The sequence below is a fragment of the Mastomys coucha genome, unplaced genomic scaffold, assembly GCF_008632895.1.
Source record: "Mastomys coucha isolate ucsf_1 unplaced genomic scaffold, UCSF_Mcou_1 pScaffold16, whole genome shotgun sequence".
NCBI classification, from domain to species: domain Eukaryota; kingdom Metazoa; phylum Chordata; class Mammalia; order Rodentia; family Muridae; genus Mastomys; species Mastomys coucha.
Window position 1 is genome coordinate 18,245,958 of NW_022196898.1, and position 21,854 is coordinate 18,267,811.

At 45.8% G+C, this 21,854-nt stretch overlaps 1 protein-coding gene across 4 annotated transcripts in view; it reads left to right on the top strand.

Moving 5' to 3' along the window:
• LOC116092976 (IQCJ-SCHIP1 readthrough transcript protein) overlaps window positions 1-21,854 on the top strand; it is a 764,408-nt gene that overhangs the window by 630,719 nt on the left and 111,835 nt on the right. For 3 of the 4 annotated variants that reach the window (XM_031374058.1, XM_031374059.1, XM_031374061.1), the window contains one exon: window positions 9,305-9,991. In XM_031374058.1, coding sequence (XP_031229918.1) covers window positions 9,305-9,991 — 687 coding nt within the window. Of the gene's footprint in view, window positions 1-8,912; window positions 9,098-9,304; window positions 9,992-21,854 lie in introns of those variants that run through there. The other variant, XM_031374060.1, reaches the window with a different exon arrangement.

Genomic DNA, 21,854 nt, shown 5'->3' on the forward strand with positions numbered 1-21,854 from the left:
AACTCAGAGCTTCACAATACTATTATTCGACTAACTCCAATCCAAATGTTCTATTAGCTTTTTATTGGTTTATTTTTTCATGAGTATGGTTGTTTTGCCAGCTCATGTATCTGTGTACCACATACATGCAACACCCCTGGAGACCAGAAGAGAGCATTGGGTCCCCTAGGACTGGTATTACAGAAGGTTTGGAGGCACCATTGTGAGTACTAAGAATCAAACCCATGTCCTCTTCACTACTAAGATATCTCTCCACCTCTCTATTATTTTTCTAATGGAAGTAACTATAGTACAGCATGGTGATCCATGCCTCTAATCCCAGCACTGAGGAAAGTGGATCTCTGTGAGTTTGAGGCCACCCTGTTCTACATAGTGAGTTCCAGACCAGCCAAAGCTGGTACATGTGAGACTTTGTCTGCCAACAAAAGAAGTAATTACACTTTTCCTTGTGATTTTTATGAACTAATCTATTACTCCAAACGTTAGCTGTCTCTTAGATATTTCCGATGATTTTTAAATTTACCACATGCTGCTTTTATTGATCCATTTTTGTTGGGATGTTTGGGAGCTTATTTAAACTAAGAAGCTTTCAACTTACAGAGCAATGCTACCAGAAGTACATACCTGCATCTGAAACTTTGGGGAATTTAGATAAAATGAATGTCTTTCTCAAAGTTCACTTAAACCTTGGCAGTTACCTTCTAACTTGGCTGGGATACTTGGAGAGTAAAAACTTAGTGTTGACAATTAGGCCAAGATAACAGGGATGCAGCAAGATCAACCACACAAGATAGCAGGGATGGACAAAAGACCTCCAAGAAAGATAGCAGGAATGGTCCAGAACCTCCAAAAGAGATAGAAATGATGAAGCAGGACCATCCACACAAGATAGATAGCAGGGATGGGTCAGGACATCTGCACAAGATAGCAGAGAGGGAGCAGGACCATCCATACAGGATAGCAGGGATGGAGGAGGGCCATCCAAACAAGGCTTATTAGATGCCAGTTCTTCAGCTCTAACTGCAGACTTAGATTGTAGGTGGCTAGAGCTAAGAACTGAAGTTCAAGTGATGATACAAAGAAGGGTAAAGAATGAAGCTTCTTTTGGTTTTGAGTTTGAACTTTGATGCAGTGAGTGTCCTGGCCCTCCCTGTCACCCCTAGTGCCCATTCCATGCATTTGCCTGGTTCTTGCAGGCATCTGAGACACAGCACGTGAAGCATTAGCCATTTCTAGGCTCAGGCAGCTTCATCCAGTTTCCATTTCACAAGGATGCTATTGGGCCAGAGAGCTGCATGGCCCACCTTGTCCATGAATGCAGGGCTGTTCAGAGCCAGTGCTAACGCTCTTGGAAGAGCTCCTTCCTGCTCCACAAGCTGTGTATGGCATTGGCAATGGGAGCAGCCAAGTCCTATCATGAAGTGACCAGAACAGAGTTCTCATGTCTCTGAGCCTCCTTCAAAGATGCTCTTTGGCAAGCATAAGATAGAAACACAAGACACAAAGCCTTCGAGGCCACTTTTCATTTTCTGGGGTCAAATGATAAAGGCTTCTGTGCCTATCACTCAGGAGGCTACTGTGAGCCCTTGGGTTGAGTACACCTATAACTGTCCCCAGATTGTCCTTAACGATCTTCTGAGTTATACTTTCCCATGATGCTTAAAAACACTGCTTCCACACTTACTTTTCAACTGCTGAGAACTTTAAGAATGTGGAAGATAATGGCAACAAACTCCCACAAGAGGAAAGTTCTGGCAGTTGATTTATTGTTTTTTCCATTCGAGGTATGACCTTATAAGAAGTATAGCATGCTCACTTTCTTGTTCTTGTCAAAAGAGAGCAAAATTCCTACTAATGGGATTCCAGCATGGCCTTATGGATACTGTTGTTCATATTGTTTAGTGCACGTTCCTAGAGGGTACAACTCATATTGTCATCTCTATGAATAGTGTCAAATGGCCCCACACATATGGACCTAAGTGCAGGTGAGGGCTTGATGGACATCTTTATGTGACCTTTCTCTGAGAAAGACACCATCTTTGCTGTGCTTACCCTTTTGGATCACCAATGCCTACAAACCATGCAGGGTAATCTACATCATGAACATATGTTCTTCCCTATTTCTGTAAATATCAAAACAGTTAGTCTAGGGGCCCTGGGGTCAAGTTTGGAAAACACGTTACTGGGTCTATTTTGTAAGCACTATTTGGGATAGTTCTAGTCTTTGGAGAATGTATACTGTACAATCACATCATCTAATGGAAAATCAAATCCTTTAAGATATTTTCTTATTTCCTTTATGTATTCTAATTATTTGCGTGTGATGAGTGTGCGTGGGCCATGATACAGGTGTGGAAGTCAGAGGGCATCTTTATGGGGTTGGTTCTCTCCTTCCACCTCTACAGGAGCAAACACAGGCTGTCGTCAGGCTTACACAGCAAATTCCTATACCTGATGAGCCATCTCTCACTGGCCCGAGATGAGTTTTAAATAGACATTTCTATTAAAACATAGCACTATCAATGGGGGGAATACAATCTTTGATATTCTGAAGATCCATCTCTATAATGTATATACACATAAGCTACTAAGTGAAAACTGACTATTGGTAGAAGTACCATATACCCAAGAGAGCCCACCTCGCCTGTTAACAGACATACATTAATGCAGGAAATGAACTTGGTATATGTTTCTTTTTAACTTTTTATTGATCCTTGGTGAATTTTGCACCATGCACCCTAATCCCACTCATCTCCCTGTCTCCTTAATATCTGTCTTCTGCCCTTGCAACTCCCCCAAAGAAAATAAAATAGAATAAAAGGTTCTTGTTGTGGAAGCTGTGGTGTGTCACACAGCACATATACCCTTTTGTCCACACATCTTTACTTGCAAATGTTCATTGCAATGAACATTGTTCTGAGGCCTCTGGCTTCTGCTATACCATCAATACTTCATTTTCACTGGGCCTCCTCTCAGATAGCCCATTGTTGTCCAGTGTCATGGAGGTCATGCAGATCTGCACAACTGACCCCTTCAGTGCTCCAGCAGATGACACATGGGGGTAGTTGTTGGAGTAGGCCCACTCAGAGCCCTGGATCTGGGTCTGGGCCCGTAGCTGAGTTGGTCTGTCTGGCCGCTCTCCTGAGCCTGAGATACCATAGTGAACTCTTCAGCACCTCCTGGCTAGTTCACCTAATGTTGCAGCCAGCAAGGGGCCAGTCAGCTCTCCTGCTCTCCGTGTTCTCAAAGCCAGCTCACCTGTGCCTTAGCCACCAGGGCCAGCTCTACTGTGCTGCACAGGTGAGGTGCAGGACCCACTCTCCTGGTGCTAGAGCTGGGGAGGGGAGGGGCCAGCTCTCCAGCCTGCTGCCTGCTACAATGAAGGGCAAAGGGTGGGAGTAGGACAGAAAGGTGACATCTTTTGATAAAGAAGGTGATTAAAAAAGACTGAGAGACATTTTTGCATCCCATTTCCCATCTTTTCTAGGATGAAATCTATAGGGTCTCTAGACTGGAAGGAGCCTGTTTTCTTCCAGACATTTAACCAACCCCTGCTATTTGCCAAATGCCTTCAACAGGCAGTCCGCCCTCTTTCATCTGCAAACTGTGGTCATAAAGTTGTTTAGAGACTGGGCTGGAAACAAGACCCAGATGTTCGACATCTAGGACACTTCGTCCTACAGAGCGGTTCAATATCCCCAGAGCTACACACAGGTGATGAGACAGCAGAACATCTGTGTCCTGTGTGTGACTTGCATGGAATTCACACAATAAAGGTGAAACAAACCCTTCGCTAGCCCACTCTGTGTAAGTATACCAGCCACAATGTAAAGAAAGTTCAGTGTCAGTGCTAATTATTTCAGAACTAGCTTGGAGAATTTTTTTGCAAATAATCTTTTTTCCCCCTCCCCACGTCCATTACAACTCAAGTGTTTCAAGTAGGTCCTTTCTCAGATACTGCCTTAACAAACTAAAATCCTGGAAGTAGCACTAGCCCTGAGGGGCGTGGCCATCTCAGCCACACTGTTTTATTCTGGATCCAGTTTCCTACCTGTGACAAATAAAAACCCAAGCTGACCTTAAAGGAATTTTTGAGGAGGGAGGCAGGGGAGGAACTTAACACTTTAGCAGGCAGCAACATATTTTCTTTCCTGAAGTATCTATACTTTTCCTTTAAAACTTGTTTAAGCCTGACAGTGGTAGCACACATCTTTAATCCCAGTACTGGGAAGGCAGAGGCAGGCAGACTTCTGGTCGAGGACAGCATGGTCTACAGAGTGAGTTCCAGGACAGCCAGGGCTAAACAGAGAAACTCTGTCTCGAAAAACCAAACCAAACCAAACCAAAAAACAACCTTGTTTGTTTGATTTTCAAGACAGGGTTTTTCTGTATAGCCCTGGCTATCCAGCAATTTACTCCATAGACCAGGCTGGCCTCAAATTCAGAGATCCACCCATCTGCCTAGAGTGCTGGGATCAAAGGTGTGCACCACCACTACCCAGCAACTATTTGTTTACGATTTCTTTATTATGTATAGGAGTAATCTATTTGCATGCATGCCTTCATGACAGAAGAGCATCAGACACCATTATAGATGCTCCTGGGCTACTATGTGGTTGCTGGGAATTGAACTCAGGACCTCTAGAAGAACACCCAGTGCTCTTAACCACTGAGCCAGCCCCATCAACATTTTTTATGTTTTTATTTGTATGGGTGTTTTGTCTGTACATATGCATGTGTACTTCAGATATACCATGCTCTTGACGGGCAGAAGTGGGAGTCTGGAGTTAAAGATACTGTGAACAACCATGTGGATGCTGCAAATGGAACCCATCTCTCCAGCCCTTACACTCTTCCTTTTACAACTTAATATCCTAATTTGATGGATATCGCTGAACTTAAGAGGCCAAGAACTGTGCTAGCTAGCTGCCTCACACAGTGATTCCAAGTAGGAGACAGAGCTAGCCTGGGGATGCTGCAAGGAGACCCTTTCTGACATTTTACTCCCTAGTAAGTTGACCCACATGGGACCAAGATCTACTAACCTTGTAGATGAGAAAGTAAGAATAAAAATTCTAAACCCTAACTACCCAGTGTCAAGTCCTGGCCCAGCTGCCTACTTAAGCAGTTTGTAACATTGGGCAAATCATATAATATTCCTGTCCTTGACCTCTTCAGAAGCAAATGAGTAGGAAAATAGTTTCCTAGAGGAACTCTTGAGGACCAAATGAAAGTTAGAAAGTATTAGTAACTCAAACAAGTGTTTATCAAGCCTTTATTCCTTTCACAGCCCCACTGTTCACAGAGCTCAGAGTATCTTCTTTTCCACACCAGAATCCCATCCCACGTAAGGATTTTCAAGTCACCATAGCAAGGTATAAAGATACAGTGACACTTTGTCTTATATAAGTTAGAACAAGATTTTTGAGACTAGGTCTAAAATTTGGAACCTTTGGTTGAGGCCAAGGATAAGCATGAAGGCCTGAAACTCAGGCTTCCTACTCTGGATAATCTAAGCCTGTGTTACAACCCCGTGTCAGACTGTCTGGGGGATCGAACTCAGGGCCTCTGGTATGCTAGATCATCCTTCTAACCACTGACCTACACCTCCTCTAGCACCCTAGAATAGGATACTCACAAAATAAAAGTTTCATGAAACTTTTGTTTGTATACAGATGTGTGACCTGAGTTCTAATATAAAATGTAATTCTTACTAGGAGGCTATTAGAGAAGCTATTTAAACAGCAACACTGATAGTTTACATAACACTGCAGTGGATGCCATGGGCTCAGACGAATGTCCCCTGACCCAGGTGAGCAGGACGAATCCAAACCTTCCAGGAGGAAGTGATGTGTTGGCTGAGACTTATGATTAAAAAAAAAAAGTCAGAGAAGTTGGAGGTGGTGAAGGAAAGCAGATCCTTCAGCGGCAACCCTTGTGGAGTCTTCATGGTCAGGGAGAGAGCTGCATTCCTAGGAAGGCTCCACTTGGCTGCATACAATGAATGGTCAGGACTACGTCAGAGTGTGGTACTTGGTGTGAGGGCAGTTGGTGGTCGAAAGGGACTCTTAACCTACTCAGAAATGACAGCACTGGATTGACAGGGAAGGTTCTGGAAGTAGGCCTCTCCTCTTGTCTCACATTTCAGATGTATGATTCACAGAGGTTTTAGGGCATAGACCTAAGGAAGAAAGCAGCAAACTAACTTGAGAGAAGCCTCCTTAAAGAGGGAGAGGAAGGGACTTTTCCATCACTTTGCAAATCATTTCTCCATCCTACTGGACCTAGCTGCTCACTACTGCCGTCCTGTAGTTGGTGGGCCTTCCTGTTCCAAAGTGGGCGCATTCTTGGCAGGGGTTGGAAACCTGGAATCAGAATGGCAACTGGGCTGGCCAAGCTCTTTCCATGGATAGTAGAGAACAGGGAGACTTGGCACTTCCCATCTGATCCAGATTATATGGTCAGAAAATAATGTGAAAGCACAGGCAATTCCAAGATGTTTGGAGTTGGTTTTGAAATGCCACACATTTTTGGCAGTGCAATTTACCTTGCCAAATATTTCATTTAGGTTTCATTTTACATTTCCTGATTACAGCCCATCAGAGCCACTGAGGGGTTAGTATGCCAGCTGTGTGGGTGGGTGGCTCGGGAGGTCCTAGTGCTTAACAACTGGGCTGTCACTATAAGGCTCCTGTCACCCCAGCTGATCAATATTTGTTTATCTGCATCTGCCACAGAGTACGTAGCTCTGCATATGTGTATGTACGGCATGCATGTGCGTACATATGTGCACGCAGGGACACCTGCCTCTGTAGGAATGTGAGGCCAGAGGCTGACATCGCCTTATTGTGTCAGCTTATTTTGAAATTCTTTTTCTTGAGACAGAGTCTCTCTCTGCACCTAGGGCTTGCAGTTTGGGGTAGCCTGACTCCCACTATCAGGGAGCCTGTCTCCACACCCAGCCCAGCATGTTGGGGTTACAGGCAGCACCCAGAAGGCACTTTCTCCAGCCCTCTAGGTAGCTTTTTATGACCTAAGCTTTGTCATGTCTCGCGGTGATCTTCTGAAGAATACTTCCCATCTATGGCACAGAACACAGGACCACCTCCATGCTCCTCAGTGGCAGCCAGCACTCCACTGCAACTCACATCAAAACATATTTGGGGCACTAAGCAGGCTGTTTACAGATGTTCATGTAAACTGTATTTTAAGTCCTAACCAGTCCCTTTCGACGGAAGCGCTGGGCAAACCAGGGGCCTCTTTTCCTGTTATTCACAGGATTGCTGCTTCCAGACAAGTTAAAAAAAAGTTTGATTACATTTCCTGGCCAGGAGCTTACCTAAGAGAAGAAATCATTGAGACAAAGGGTCTCTGCACCAAGTCCACAACCAGAGCCTTAATGGCCGGGTGGCAGCCACTCCCTACCCAGGAATCCCAAGCATGCTACTGCTCCTCCATTTGGAAGGTACCAAGCAAGGGTTGGGGTTTGGTCCAGACTAGTCCTGCTGGAGTAAATTAGTTACAGGCCTAAATCTGGTAGTCCAAGGAAACTCTCCATTTCATTGTAGAGTTAAGCACTCCTCCATTCTCCCTGCAGAGGAGGCCTTTCCTAACTAGCTTTTTACAGGGCAAGACTGTTCAGAGGAAATTTTTAGTCCTTAAAAGGTATTCTGCAGCCCATCTACGTTATCCAAGGGAATAGTTTCACGTCATCCAACCTTCTTCCTAAAAAGAAGGGCTGGCAAGTTCAGGTAGCCTGTGTATGGTCTTGAAATTTTTCTCATAGATTTTTTTTTTAATTCAATTCCCCGAAAGAAAAAAAAAAAGTAAGCAAAGCCAGCCAAGGTACTAGGGGCACCGCCACTTAGGCCACTTAGGATCGCCTTTCTCTCTCCTTTACAATCTTCTGGATAGGTTCCATTGGAAGGGATGTCTGGCCCCACCTTCAAGATAGATCTCCGCCCCACTTCCTGACCTCTAGGTTAAATAACAGTCCCTGATCACACTCCCTCTCCTAGCCTACACACACCTCGCTGAGGTCATCCTCAGTGCCGCCGGGAAGGGGAAGGAAACGTGAGCAAAAGCAACAGGTTCCACCCACTGTTAGAACTTGGAAGTGGATACCAGGGCGCGGTGAAGGGAGAGGAAGCGGCCAGGGTGAAGGTAGAGAGGAAATGACAGGGCCTGACCACGGGTCCCTTGAGCTTCTACTCGGCTTGTGTATTTGCTTGTGAGGATGACAGGAGGTCCTTCTCGGGGTCACTTGGGGACTTCCGCGTGGAATGGGAAGCATCGGCCCTCCAGGAGGCTTCGCTTGGGTTAAGAGCCCAGTCAAGAGGCCTTGAGGTGCGTTCAGCATACAACCCCTTCCCCAGGGCGCGGCCCTCACACACGGCGAGGTCTGTAAGCCTAGCGCCGCTACCCTCCCTCCTCCCCCTCGCCTCTCCGCGCTCTCCCAGCCGGCCTCTAGCTCCAGTCTCCGGCTGGGAAAACCGAGCGAGCGGACTGCGCCGCACCCCGCAGCCTCTGGGCATGCTCCGTGGCGGGACCCGGTCTGCCGCCGCCGCCGGGAGGGTGCGTCCTCTCTTCCCCAGGGCGGCGGCTCCTGCAGCGACAGTCGCTGCGCCGGGGTCCCCGCACACCTTGGACGGAAACAAGCGTTGAGGGGTGCCATCCTGCTGGGGGGTGGGCTACAGCGTCTCCATGCCCATCCTTCCTGAGAGGGGCTGGCCGGGGAGGCACGCAGGCGGGATGCGCCGTGAGACTACTGCGGTTCCTTAGAAAGTAAAGCTGAGCTCGCCCGGCGCGGCGCTCCCAGCGGCCGCCGGGAGGGGAGGGGGCGGGGCGGCGAGGGGCGGGGCCAGGTTGGGGGTGGTCCCAATGCCCCCGCGAGGTGCGAAATCAGATTCTACCTCCCTCTCGGGTCCCGCCCCCAGGGAATCAGAATTCAGGGGGAAAAGTGTTTGGGAGAATCCTTGGGGTGGAGTGCTAGGGCGCTCCTGGCGTTAAATGGTTAACCCAAAGTCCGCGCGCGCCCCTGGGCTATGAGGGTGAAAAGTGCGCGCCCTTGGCTGCGCACCCCTTTGCTAATTTGCGGGTTAGTTAACCGGAGGAAGTCAACTTGTGTGGGGAGGGGTGGAGGCAGCTCAGGCTGCTGCTGGCTCCCGCCCCAAGGCCTCTTAGGGCGATCGCACCTCACGGCTGGCCACGCCGCGCACGGGGGAGGTCGGGGTGGGCAGCGGGCGGCCGGAGCAGCGGGTTCAACCCGGCCACTCACTCTTTCTACCTCCTCCTCCCTCCCCAGGATTACCGAGAGGATGGGATGGATCTAGGCAGTGACGCCGGCAGCAGCAGCAGCAGCAGCCGCGCCAGCTCACAGTCCAACTCCACCAAAGTGACCCCTTGCTCCGAGTGCAAATCCTCATCGTCGCCGGGGGGTAGCTTGGACTTGGTGTCTGCTCTGGAAGACTATGAAGAGCCCTTCCCGGTCTACCAGAAGAAGGTGATTGATGAGTGGGCTCCGGAGGAGGACGGGGAGGAGGAGGAAGAGGAGGACGATCGAGGGTATCGGGATGACCGCTGTCCGGCCCGGGAGCCGGGGGACGTGAGCGCCAGGATCGGCAGCAGCGGCAGCGGGAGCAGGAGCGCCGCCACCACCATGCCGTCCCCGATGCCTAACGGCAACCTTCATCCGCACGACCCCCAAGACCTCAGGCACAATGGCAACGTGGTGGTAGCCGGACGGCCGAACGCCTCCCGGGTTCCCCGGCGACCCATCCAGAAGACCCAGCCTCCAGGGAGCCGGCGCGGAGGCCGGAACCGGGCATCTGGGGGGCTCTGCCTTCAGCCTCCGGACGGCGGGACGCGCGTCCCGGAAGAACCCCCTGCGCCCCCAATGGACTGGGAGGCGTTGGAAAAGCATCTGGCCGGCCTGCAGTTCCGGGAGCAGGAGGTGCGAAACCAGGGTCAGGCGAGGACCAACTCCACCTCTGTAAGTTAGCCGGGGTGCGTGCCCACGCGCGCACACCCGCGTACACACCTCGCGCGCAGCCCACACGCCCCTTCTCCGCGCTCTCGCCGGTGGTGGCCCCATTCATCCTTTCCCGAGGGTGGGGGCTGGGCCGGAGAGCCTGCCTCCTGTTCCCCTGGGGTTCGCTTGCTCTGTCTGTGAGCTGTCTGGGTTTACTGGATGGGCGGAGAGAAGGGAGGGGCAGCCAGAGGGCAGCAGAAAGTCGAGCTAGAGGAACCCGCGACTCATTTTGATGGAATTACTTATGGAGACTAGGTTGTGAGTCACTTGCCTGAAAATAAATCTAGGGAGATTTCCTGACCGAAGTCGGTGCCTGCGGGGGCTATTTCACACTATAATAGTTGTGGCTTTGTCCATCTTCGTTGAGTCTTCCAGCGTTGCCCCTCACATCTCGCCCTGAGCCAGGCAGTGCCTGTGCACAAGCATGCAGTCGCCTGCCCACACCTCAGATCTGGCAGGCGGGTATGTTCCATCCCGGCTCCTGGATTTGGATGGATTAAAGGCCCTCCTCTGACTTTTCTTCCATGAAACCTGAGCGATTGCTGACCTGGAGGAACTGGGCGAATTGAACTGCCAGGATGAGGGAGGCGGTTGCTGCCTCTGCCTGACTCACTCCCTGTCGGCGTATCCCTTCTTGTTTTGATAAAAGAACCACTTATAGTTCCTTACCGGAGGCTACTGCCTCAATTCTGGAAAAGCCAGACAGGGAGGGGTGCTGGCATGGAGCGGAAGGAGGGAGAGAAGGAAGGCTGCATATAATAAGCTAAGGCAGGTTTGAACTTGTCTCAACATTTTATTGTTGTTGTTGCCCCTGAGAGGAGAGCAGATAAATGACTTTAAAAGAAAAGCATCATGAATGTAGCTCTCCCTTTTATCACTGTTTGAGATAAAGCAACAGTTGTAATTTGAAACCATTAGCGATATCCCTAAATAGGGCTGAAGGGCACGGTTTAAATGAGCTGCTGTCTGTGTGTGACAGCTGTGTGGCAGTGTAGGAAAATGCTTGCCTCGCAGGTGTAATTTGGCTACTCTGAGTCTCCCAGGCTCCTGGAAATTGGGTGCATGCACTTGTGACTTCAGGGGTGAGAGTCGTAACAGGGTTTCACAGAGAAATTGGCCACAGTGTCTTGTCAGCGCCCTTGGTTGACAGAGTCCACTGGTTAGTGTCCCTTGAGAGATTACCTATTAAATTAACACACGAGTTTTAATCCCAGCTATTTATAAGTTTACCATGTCACTAACAGACATGGAATCTTTCCATTACAGCCAATGCTGTTTTTTGTCCCTTACAATAAGAAACATCCTTTGCCCATTAAACTCCTAGGATTTGAGCAGTGATTGACGATAAGCAGTTGCATAGCTGTAACTGGGCTGAGAGTCTGGTAAGGTGAGATAGGGTAGACTTCCTGCCCTCTGGGAACTTGACATGCCAAGGCTTGCCGGACAGAAAGAACCCTTCTCAACCCAGTGCTCACATACTCTCTTGATATGGTGGGTAGCCTTTAAAACCTCAGGTATGGCTTCCTTCCTTTAGCAACAATTTGGAGTTTCTTCCTCCTCGTTCCCAGATTCTCAGGCTCCCAGCTCTTCTAAAAATGTGTGCTCTTGATATTTTTAAAAGTCATTACACTTTTTTTTTTATTATTTTTAAAGAAGTTTAAAGAACACACACACACAAACACGTATTCACTGTAAGGGATATGCACGCACCATGGTTCACATGCGGAGGGTCAGGGAAAAACCTCTGGGAGTCTCTTCATGTGGTCCCTGAGAATTAAGCACTGGCCATGAGGTTTGGAGGTGCTTTGTCATGCTGAGCTATCTCACCGGCAGGTTTTGGTTTGTGTTCGAATAAAGTTAATACTACATGTTTGCTTAGGATGGTGTTCTACAACTAAGATCTACCCATGAAATCACCTTAATACTTAAAACCTTGTAGTACAGACATACACAGTCACAGGAAGCCTGGTGATTTCTATGACTTTCTGTTTTGTGTTTGCACTGTATGATCATCTAAAGTTTGTTACTTTGGGTTCCTGTTATAAAAGTTTTGAATACAGCATTTAAATTCTGTTTATCATGACCTGGAGTAAGCGACCATGTGGTCAGGAGCTGGAGAATAGCAAATAATTGGCGTAGAAGGCCCACCTTTGAAGGAAATAGTCTAGTCCACTGGTATTGTGCTACTCTTTAGAATGATATATCTCAACACATTAACAGGGCTGGATACATTGTGAGCCAGAGGCTATAAAATGCAAAAAAAGACGCAAGGCTCTCTTTACCTTATAATCCAAGAGCCATTTCAGGGATTTGTCCTTGCTGTTATGTCTTCAGTTGCTCTATTGGTTTATTTCCCTGACTCCGCCAGACTCTGTTCAGCTCTCACCAGCTCTGAGCGGTTATTCCTAGGCCCTTCCTGAAACAGAGTGAGAGTGCCCCTCATCCCGCCCTTACCTTTGCTCCATAGCGCTCTAGCATAGTCTTGTTTATAAGTTCCCACTATTTTGGATCTCTTAGAAATCTAGGTGAGCTGGTGCAAGCCCTTAATCTCAACACTTGGGAGACAGAGGCAGGCAGATCTCTGTGAGTTTGAGGGTAGCCTGGTATGTAGAGTGAGTTCCAGGACAGCCAAAGCTACACAGAGAAATTCTTTTTGGAAAACCAGAGATGGGGCATCTAACTGAAAGTTCAGGGATCTTACCTCTGTTTTGGTTTGCATTGGGAATTGTTTAAAATAATCCTTTTAGGTTTACTTATTGTATTTTATGTGTATTACTGGTTTGGCTGTGATGTATATCTATCTCTACCACGAGCATGCCTGGTACCTGCGGAGGTTAGAAGAGGGTGTAGGTTCCTTTCGAACAGGAATTATGGATAGTTGTAAGCTACTGCATTCGTTGCTTTTCTGTGTGGTGAGACAAAGCACCATGACTAAGGCGACTTGTAAAAGAGTTTATTTGGGGCTTATGGTTCCACAAGATTCCAGTCCATAGTGGCTGATCTCTAGCTGCACACAGGAGGCAGAGAAAACTAAATTGAAATAGTTATAGTCTTTTGAAATCTCAGAGCCCATCCCCAATGACAGATGCACTCCACCAAGGCCGTACCTTCTCATCTCTCCAAATGCTGGCTACTAGGTGTAATTTGGGTACTCTGTGTGTGTATTGTGTGTATGTGGTGTGTGTGTGTATATGTGTATGTATGTCTGTGTGTGTGTGTGTCAATGACTGTGTACACATCCACGTCTGGGTGTAGATGTACCACCATATGGGTTCCAGAGGTCCAACTCAGGTCATCAGGCTTGGTGGCCTTTGTTCTTACCTGCAGGCCATCTTCTGGGCACAGTGGTCATTGTCATGGCTCTTACACTGCTGACTAGAACTTTGCCTCCCCCTTCTAGCAGCTAGTCTAATATCATTGGAACTTTTGGGTTTTCCAGGACATTTCTATTCAGGTTACTGGGAAAGCTGTAACATCTAACCAAACTCATTTCTGCCATTGTTCCAAAGAAGAGAGGTGTATTTTTTTTTAATTAGATACAGTTTTATTAGACTATCATGCCCTTGACAGGTATATTTAATGAGAAGGTAAGAATTATTTTAATTGATACATTAATTGAAAGTAAACTCTCCTAATAAGGTTATTTCTTAAGTGCTTAAAAATAATTTGTCTTTTCATTTGTTTATACTATTAGCTAGTAGCAAACTTTGAATTACCTACGTTTCTCCCTAGAAAAGTGCTAATTACCAGTAATAGTCAATGTATTGTTCTGTAAGAATTACAACCCAGTTATTCTGCACAGTACTACAGAAGTAACTAAATGGCTGCGTGGGTTTTCCCCTTAGTTACTTGGGGGCTATGGTTAAATTACACAAATTCCTCTTTCAAAGACTAAAATAAAATCTCTTACTAGTCCTACAAAATATAGGGAAGTTTAGATGTAAAGATAACTGGTTACACAGTCAGGAACCTAGCGCTAGAAACCTACGGTGTGGGATACATTTCCATCAGAGAACACACTATGAGACAATGGTAAAGTTTTTTCTTTCTGTGATTAGAAATTATGAGGACTAAATGTATTTATTCTATGGTTCAACAATTTATCCTGCCATATCTCATACCATAGTCAGACTTTTTTTTTATCCTACTTTGCTAGTGCATGTTTGCTCTTAAAAGTGCACATGCAGGTCTCTGCCAGCACGAGCTAGGATTTCAAGGAGACAGTGGAAAAGGTGCTTGCCATCAAGTCTGATGACCTGAACGTGATCTCCTAGAAAGAAAGAAGACATGGATCCACACAATACATCCAACATACACATCATACACACATGTACCCACACATAATAATAGTGATGAAAAAAGAATATATGGACAGACAGACAGACAGACTCTGTGATATAGCTTTGGCTGTCCTAGAACTTACTATATGGACCAAGCTGACCTCAGTCTTTGAGATCCTCTTGCCTCTACATCCAGAGTGTTGGCATCAAAGGTGTGTGGAGACATACACAGCTCGAAAAGGAGGTTTTTATTTTTAAGATGAAGGAGAAAAATGCTCAGGTTGTAAACACACTAGCTTGCCAGAATTGAAGCCTCGGATTAGTCATAGGGTTCTGCTAAAGGTCCTGAGTTCAGTACCTACCATTAGTTGTAGGGTCCTTGTCTAATTGTGTTCGAGGCTCTGGAGTCAGTCGTGTTCAAAGCGCTGGATACTTGACAGTGAAGAAAAGAAATGGATTTAAGGAATACCCAAAGTGAGAAACTTTTATAAATATAATATTTTTATTCTTTGAAAATTTCATACAGTGTTTTGATCATATTCACAAACACCCCAATTGTGCTTACTCCACTGAGTGTAATTTGGGCTGCCCATATACTCCTGGGTGTGGGGCCATCACTGGAGCATGGTCGGCTTGCCAGGGGTCTCGCTCTTAAAGAAAACTAGCTCTCCCTACCTCAGAAGTCCTTAGCTGCCCACAGTCCTCAGTTAGGGATAGATAGAGTCCTTTCTGCTCCGTGCTAGAACGCGGGCTGGCTTCATCATGTGTACTGTGGTAGTCCTGTGGAGAAGGCAACCACAGGGACTGTGAGTTCATGAGTGCAGCTCACCTGTCATGACCAGAAGACACCATTTAGCTCTGGTCCTTCCCAGCCTCCTGCTCCTACAATCTTTCTGGCCTCTCTTTCTTTGTGGTCCCTGAGCCTTGGGAGGGGGTGTGATACAGATGTTCCATTTGTAGCTGAGCACTCAACTGACACTTTGTCCTTTGAGCAGTTGTGAGTTTCTATACTAACCAAAATATTAATAAAATAAGTGAACAATTATTAAAAATCTGAGAATATATCATTAACTCTGGATATCTATGTATCTATCTATGTATCTATATATCTATGTATCTATGTATCTATATATCTATGTATCTATATATCTATGTATCTATGTATCTATCTATCTATCTATCTATCTATCTATCTATCTATCTATCTATCTACCTACCTACCTGTCTATCTATCTCTGTGTGTGTTGCATTGCAGAAGGGCCCTTTGAACTATAGTATCAGAATTAAAAGAGATCTCTGCTTCCTAATAGCTTTGTCTGTAGCAACTTTAAAGCCCCCAAAGGAAAATGCTTCTCTGAAATCCTGATGCAGACTTATAACTATCATCACCAGCTGACTGAGCTCTTAACGGCTCACTGCTGGCACGCAGGCACCTCCCTTGCCTGGCTTTGTTCTCCATAACTCTGGTAACTGCAATTCCTCGCCTGGGATTTCTTATAAGACATGTTTGGGAAGCATTTGTTTCTACAGTAGCAGGTACCCAGGTTCTCACCAGCCTCCACCTCAGTTGAGCTCTGAGCAGCCCCTCTTTCCTGGAAATTTACTCCACATAGATGCCCTTATGACTCCCCAAGTCATAAAGGGCTTTCAGGTTTTTGCCATACTTGGACAAATTAAAGGTTCCCATTTTAAGAGAGGATGAGAGTTAAAGGCCATCCATCCTTAAACTCAGAGGCCAGCTTAGGCTCCAGTAAGATCCAGGGACTTGACTAAAGCCATGTAGCTGACAAAAGTCAAATTCAACCTGCCAGGCTTTACCTCTGGTCTCAGGCTTTCAGTGACAGCCCGAGTTAAGCACTGGTGGTCTGGTATAAGTGCTGTGGTTGGTTAACATCTGCAGGTGTGTCTCTTATCTATACAAGTCTTCTACATCTCTCCTCCCCTTCAAACACACAGAGCAGAGCTCACAGCAAGTCTTGAAGAGCAGAGCTCTGGTGCTCCCTCCCTGATTGTCTAGTCAGTTAATTAGTGTATTTTGTACCATATTTTTGTCGCCATTCTTTGGTTTTCTCCAAGCTGACATTATGAAGTTTATTAATGCTAATAACCATAATTCCATTATTATTCCTTAAGACCTTGCTCAAATTATATGATGTTGTACTTGCATATTAACCTAGAAGTTTGCACTCCTGGGCCTTGTCCCCTAAACACTTGTGTGGTTTTGCTTTCTGAAGTTTGACATTGAGTTCTAGGTAACTTAACGGAAGCTGAAGACTCCACAGCTGGGGTACCTCAGTGACTTTGTAATTCTGGAGCCCCTAGGACAGGTGACATTCTTGACTCTTGGTTACTACCCGTCTGTTGAGGACCCAGCTTCTGTGATGGTTCCAGGGCTGATTATAAAATTTAGCATCTCTATAGAGAAGTAAGAAGGTTTTACAGGGAGAATCAGAGCAGTCACCTTCTCCTTTTTCAAAGATGGAAATGGACTATATGGGACTGGCCCCAGACACTCCATTCCACTCAAATGGATACAGCCATACCTAGCTGCAAATGCTAAGAGGGCCGTCTCTGTGGCTCATTCTGTAAGTGAAGATGGTTTGTCCCATCTAGACCAGTGGTTCTCAACCTTCTTTATGCTGCAACCCTTTAATACAGCTCCACAAGTTGTAGTGCCCCAACCATAAACCAATTATGAAATTGCTACTTCATAATTGTAACTTTGCTACTGTTATGAATCATCATGTAAATACCTGATATGCAGGTTTTCTGATATGTGACCCCCCCCAAGGGGGTTGTAACCCTCAGGTTGAGAAGTACCAATCTAGACATTTTAAGTGGATATCTAGTTATGAACTAAAACACAAAACCAAAGTACAGAAATTTAAAAAAAAAAAAGACAAGCAAACAAGAAAAGGCTTTATAAAATAAAGCATTTGCAAGCCTAGTGTGGTAGGTAGCACATGCCTGTGATCCAGTGGTTGGAAGTTCAATGGATGAGGATCATACAAGTTGGAGGCCAGGCCACTTAGGAGTCCCTAAAGTCAAGGCAAGACCCAAGTCCCTTTGAAATGGACTCAGTAGGTGCTACCGGATGAGAAATGAGAAATTCAGTGGGTACCTGGGACCTACAGACCAAAGACCCTGAGCTGAAGCAAGCCAGGAGCCAAGGCTGCTGCCGAACAGCAGGGCCTGTGGAGGTAGGAGGGGCTTATGGCCGAGGAGCCTAAAGCACTGAGGTCAAGGAGACCCAAGGTAGGACGACTGTCCTCCAAGAACAGGCACAGTGCGCTGGATAATTTCTTAGCCTTTGTGTCACATCAGGCCGGGAATCCAGGAAAACTACTTACATGAACAGGACGGATGGCAGTGCCTGATGTGAGGGTTGGCACTGGAGATACTGCTGTGGGCGAGGATGCTACTACAGTTTGGGCACTGTGCTTCTGAAAGGCATTAGATTATCGCTCTGTGCTGTAGAGTCTGTGACTCTGCAGAGAGACACAAATCTAGCCCTTTGTAAAGACTCAGCGCTAAAAGGGACTCTTCTTACCTTGCCTCCTAGAAATGCAGTGAATATCAGTTGTCTGTTTTTCCTATTCTCAAAAACAACAGGCATCCATGTTGACTTTTTGGGTTTTGGTCTAGAAAGGTAAATATGGCAATTCTCTGAAGGAAAAAAAAAAGGATCAGATCATTCTCAAAGGCTTTCTCTGTGAGAAACAGTGAGCAGTGTTTTGTAGCTCTGCGAAGCATCAGCCAGCCAGCCTTACATTTGTCTGTTCTGGTTAATGAATGTTAACACACTTACTCAGGCTGCCTTTGGATTATAGGAATCAAAATTTCTAGATGTTAGGACTCAAGAACTTGTTACATGTCATTTGGTGTATTAATAATCATTTAGAAGTAAGATTTGCTCATGCATTAACAAGAAGTATTTGTGGTTTGTGAGGTCCATGAAATAGTCTAAATCGGGACACTTGGCTTAGTCAGAATATGGGTGAGAGCAAAGAATAGAACAGTGGCCATAAGGAACGGGAGGCAAATGCGAGGTTTCTGTTTCCTGTACGATGTTTCTGGATTTTCCAGTGGATTTGTTTTTAACTTTTAATTAGTTTGCTTTGTACCATGACAAAGATTTTTCAGACCTATTTCTAAGACGTATACATATTCAGGATTTGAGCAGAACTTTAAGTCTCCCACCCTTAATATCTTTAATTCGTTGTGTTTCATTTTTATGTTTCTTTATTTTTCATTCATTTAGGATTAGCATCTAAAGTAATGAAGTCTCCACGTGGCCTTGTTCTCCATGATTTTCCTTCCCACCTTCTCCTGCTCAGCTTTTTCCCCTCCCCATGGTTCCTCTCTGAGTTCCTGTCCCTTCTCCTCCATTTCACTTCTTTTTTTCTCCTCTGTTTAAGATCTTTTTTTTTTCTCATGGTCTCCTTTCTAGTCTCATGACTTACCTTCCTACGCACACACACACACACACACACACACACACAGTTTCCTACACATGTGCGTGCACACACACAGACATACACACACACTGAGAGACCTTGGTGTTGGTCATTCTGAGTCTCCCTTATTTGATTCATCATGATACTTCCCATTTCTGTCCATTTTCCTGCACATGTCATGGTTCCATTTTGCTCTGTGCCTGAATAAAACTCCACAGCGTGTTTATACAACCCTTTATCCGTTATGTATTGATGGACACCTAGACACCTAGACAAGTTCCATCTCTTAACTACTGTGATGCTAGTTAAAGCAGCTGCAGCAAGCACACACGGACACACCTGTCTCCATGGCAGAAGACAGTGTCTTCTAGAGGTCTACCCACGAGGGGTGTAGCTGGGTCGTATGGTAGTTCTCTTCTTATCTTTTCTGAGGAAACCCCATGTCTAGTGGCTCATGCCGTAGTGACTGTACCAGTTTTCACCCCAACTAGCAGTAAATAAAGATTCCTCTTTCCCCCTCACATCTTCCACAGCATGTTTTGTTGTTTCCTTGATGGTAGCCAGTCTGACCAGGGCTAAATAGAATCTCAAATGAGTTTCAGTTTGTATTTCTGGATGACTAAGCATGTTGAACATTTTTTGGGTCATATTTGGTCTTTTGATAAGTGCCACGTGTATTATATCCCATATATTAGTGGGATATTTTGTGGGTGTTGGTATTTATATGTGATGTACCTATCCACAGAACCATCCCACCCTACCTCTGGTCTGATGTAGTTGATGACGACTTTCTCCTTTTCTGTACATCGTATGTGCACACTCCTGTTAGTTCCCTTTGCTATGCAGAAGCCTTTCAAGTTTATATAGTCTAATTTGTCGGTACTTGAGGTTGTTGCTTGAGATACTGGGCTCCTTTTCAGAGAGTTCTGTGTGTGCAGGTATCCTGAAGTGACAACCTACCATGGTTTTCAGTGTTTCAGATTTTATATTGAGGCCTCTGAGATGCAGATCTAGTTTCTCTCTCTGCCTGTGGGAACCTAGTTCTCCCAGCGCCAGCCGGGACGATGGCTCTGTAGTATGAGTCCAGGTATTGTGATATGTGTGGCCTGCATTGTTCTGATTGCATAGCATTGCCTTTGCTATTGGAGTCTTTTGGGTTTCCAAGTGAATCTTAGGATGTTTTCTCTAATTCAGTGAGGACTGTCTGTCATTGGAATTTTGGCGGAGATCATGTTGAACCTGTAGACTGTTTTCAGTGATGTAGCCATTTTTACAATATCCGTTCTACCAGTCAATGAGCATGAAGGGCTTCTTGTTATCTAGTGTTGTATTCTGTTTCTTTGTGTCTCGAAGGGCGTAAGTTAGCAGCTGATGGCTTTATTTATTTTTTTTTCTGTATCCCAAGAGAGGTGATTGATCCCTTCAAAACTCCAGAGGGATGTCTTGGCTATTTTTGTGATTGGTTTTTGTTGTTGTTGATTTGCTTGGTCCTTGTTTCACAAACTACTACAACAAAGCAAAACAAAACCCTTTTATGAAGAAGGCCTGTGCTGGGATGGAGAGATGGCTCCGTGGTTAAGAGCATTGGTTGCTCTTCCAGAGGACCCAGTTTGATTCCCAGCATCCATATGGAGGCTAACAACAGTCTGTACTCTAGTTCCAGGGCATCCCATGCTCTCTTCTCTTCTTCCTCAGGCACTGTATGTATGTGCTGCACAGACATGCGGACAAAACAACCATACATATAGGGAGAAAAAAAATACCATAAAATAAAAAAAGGTGTGTGGCTTAGGGCTTTCTTAGGTGAAACAAGCAAAAAGATGTACCATTTCCTTTAGCCAGATGATGTTGGTTTTTAGGATGCTTGGCACGGGGCACAAACTCAGTATTACCTATCTCTCGGTAGCCTAGCATCCAGGCCTGGACACCGTGGCCAGCCTATCAGTGTCTTCCCAGGCACTCAGCAATAATAGCCAAGCATCCTTCCACTGAAGGAAGGCCTTTGGGCTTCCTGTTTCCCCCTTCAGCCCTTGGGCAAGTTCCCTCTCTGTATTTCTCCAACGTCCCTGAGAAAATGGCTTACCTTCCACGGGGCACTTCTGGTGTCCAGTATCCTTTGCCAGGTGGAGTATCCTTTGTCAGGTGGAGTATCCTTTGTCAGGTCTCCTCTGGTTCTACTACAGGATAGGGAGGAAGGCAGCCCTTCTCCCTTCCCTGGCCAGCAGCTGTGGGCAGGGTAACAGGAGTGCTGGGAACAACAACAGCGAAAGGTAAGCTGTTGTAGTTCCTAAGCTAGTGACTTGATTCTGTTTCCTTCTTCTTTTGCCACAAATGGAAAGAGCTTGGCTGTCTAAAAACATTGAAAGGCAATGAGGTAATTTCTTGACAATTCCTAAAACCCCTGGTGGTGGTATAAACTTATATTTGAAGATGAGATATTAAACAAATAATAAGACCAGGAATGGCACTGTGTGTGAAATATTGGCATTTTTAATATCAAGCCAGTAGTATAATAGTTCTCGCTTCCCTTTCTCACCCAAAGAGAGTGTAGCGTCCAGTTATAGCCAGGGTCTGAACTTTTGGGAGACTTGTACAGTGCCTTAGAACCTTAAGGCTAATCTTCCTTCTGCTAAAAATAACACGTTTATAAATAGTTTCAAGATCAATTTAGTTCTCTGTGTTTCTTCCCATGGCCCCAGTAGCTAAATGTTATCCTACTTATGAAAATTGCAGATTTTTGTTCTTGTGCAACCTTACAAGTTTTTGACCCATTTTGAACTGGTCTGCCCATTTATTCTGGGCAGCTTCATCTTAAGTGCTCATGTCCATGGTGTCTACCCTAAAATTGGTTCGATAAGGAGCAAGAGCAGACGGCTGGGGTTTTATTTTTGAGCACTTAAATTATGTAACCAGTGATCTGTTAGTGTTTTTTATCAAGCCTGCAGAGGCCCCGTACTCTGACCCAAATAGCCCTTAAAATAAGATCTCATTCTGGAAGGAGTGAGTAAGGAAAACTCAGTAAGGTATGGCATATAGGAATCTTTAAGAGGACAGGTGTACAATACTGTCGTCTGTGCTAGGACATGA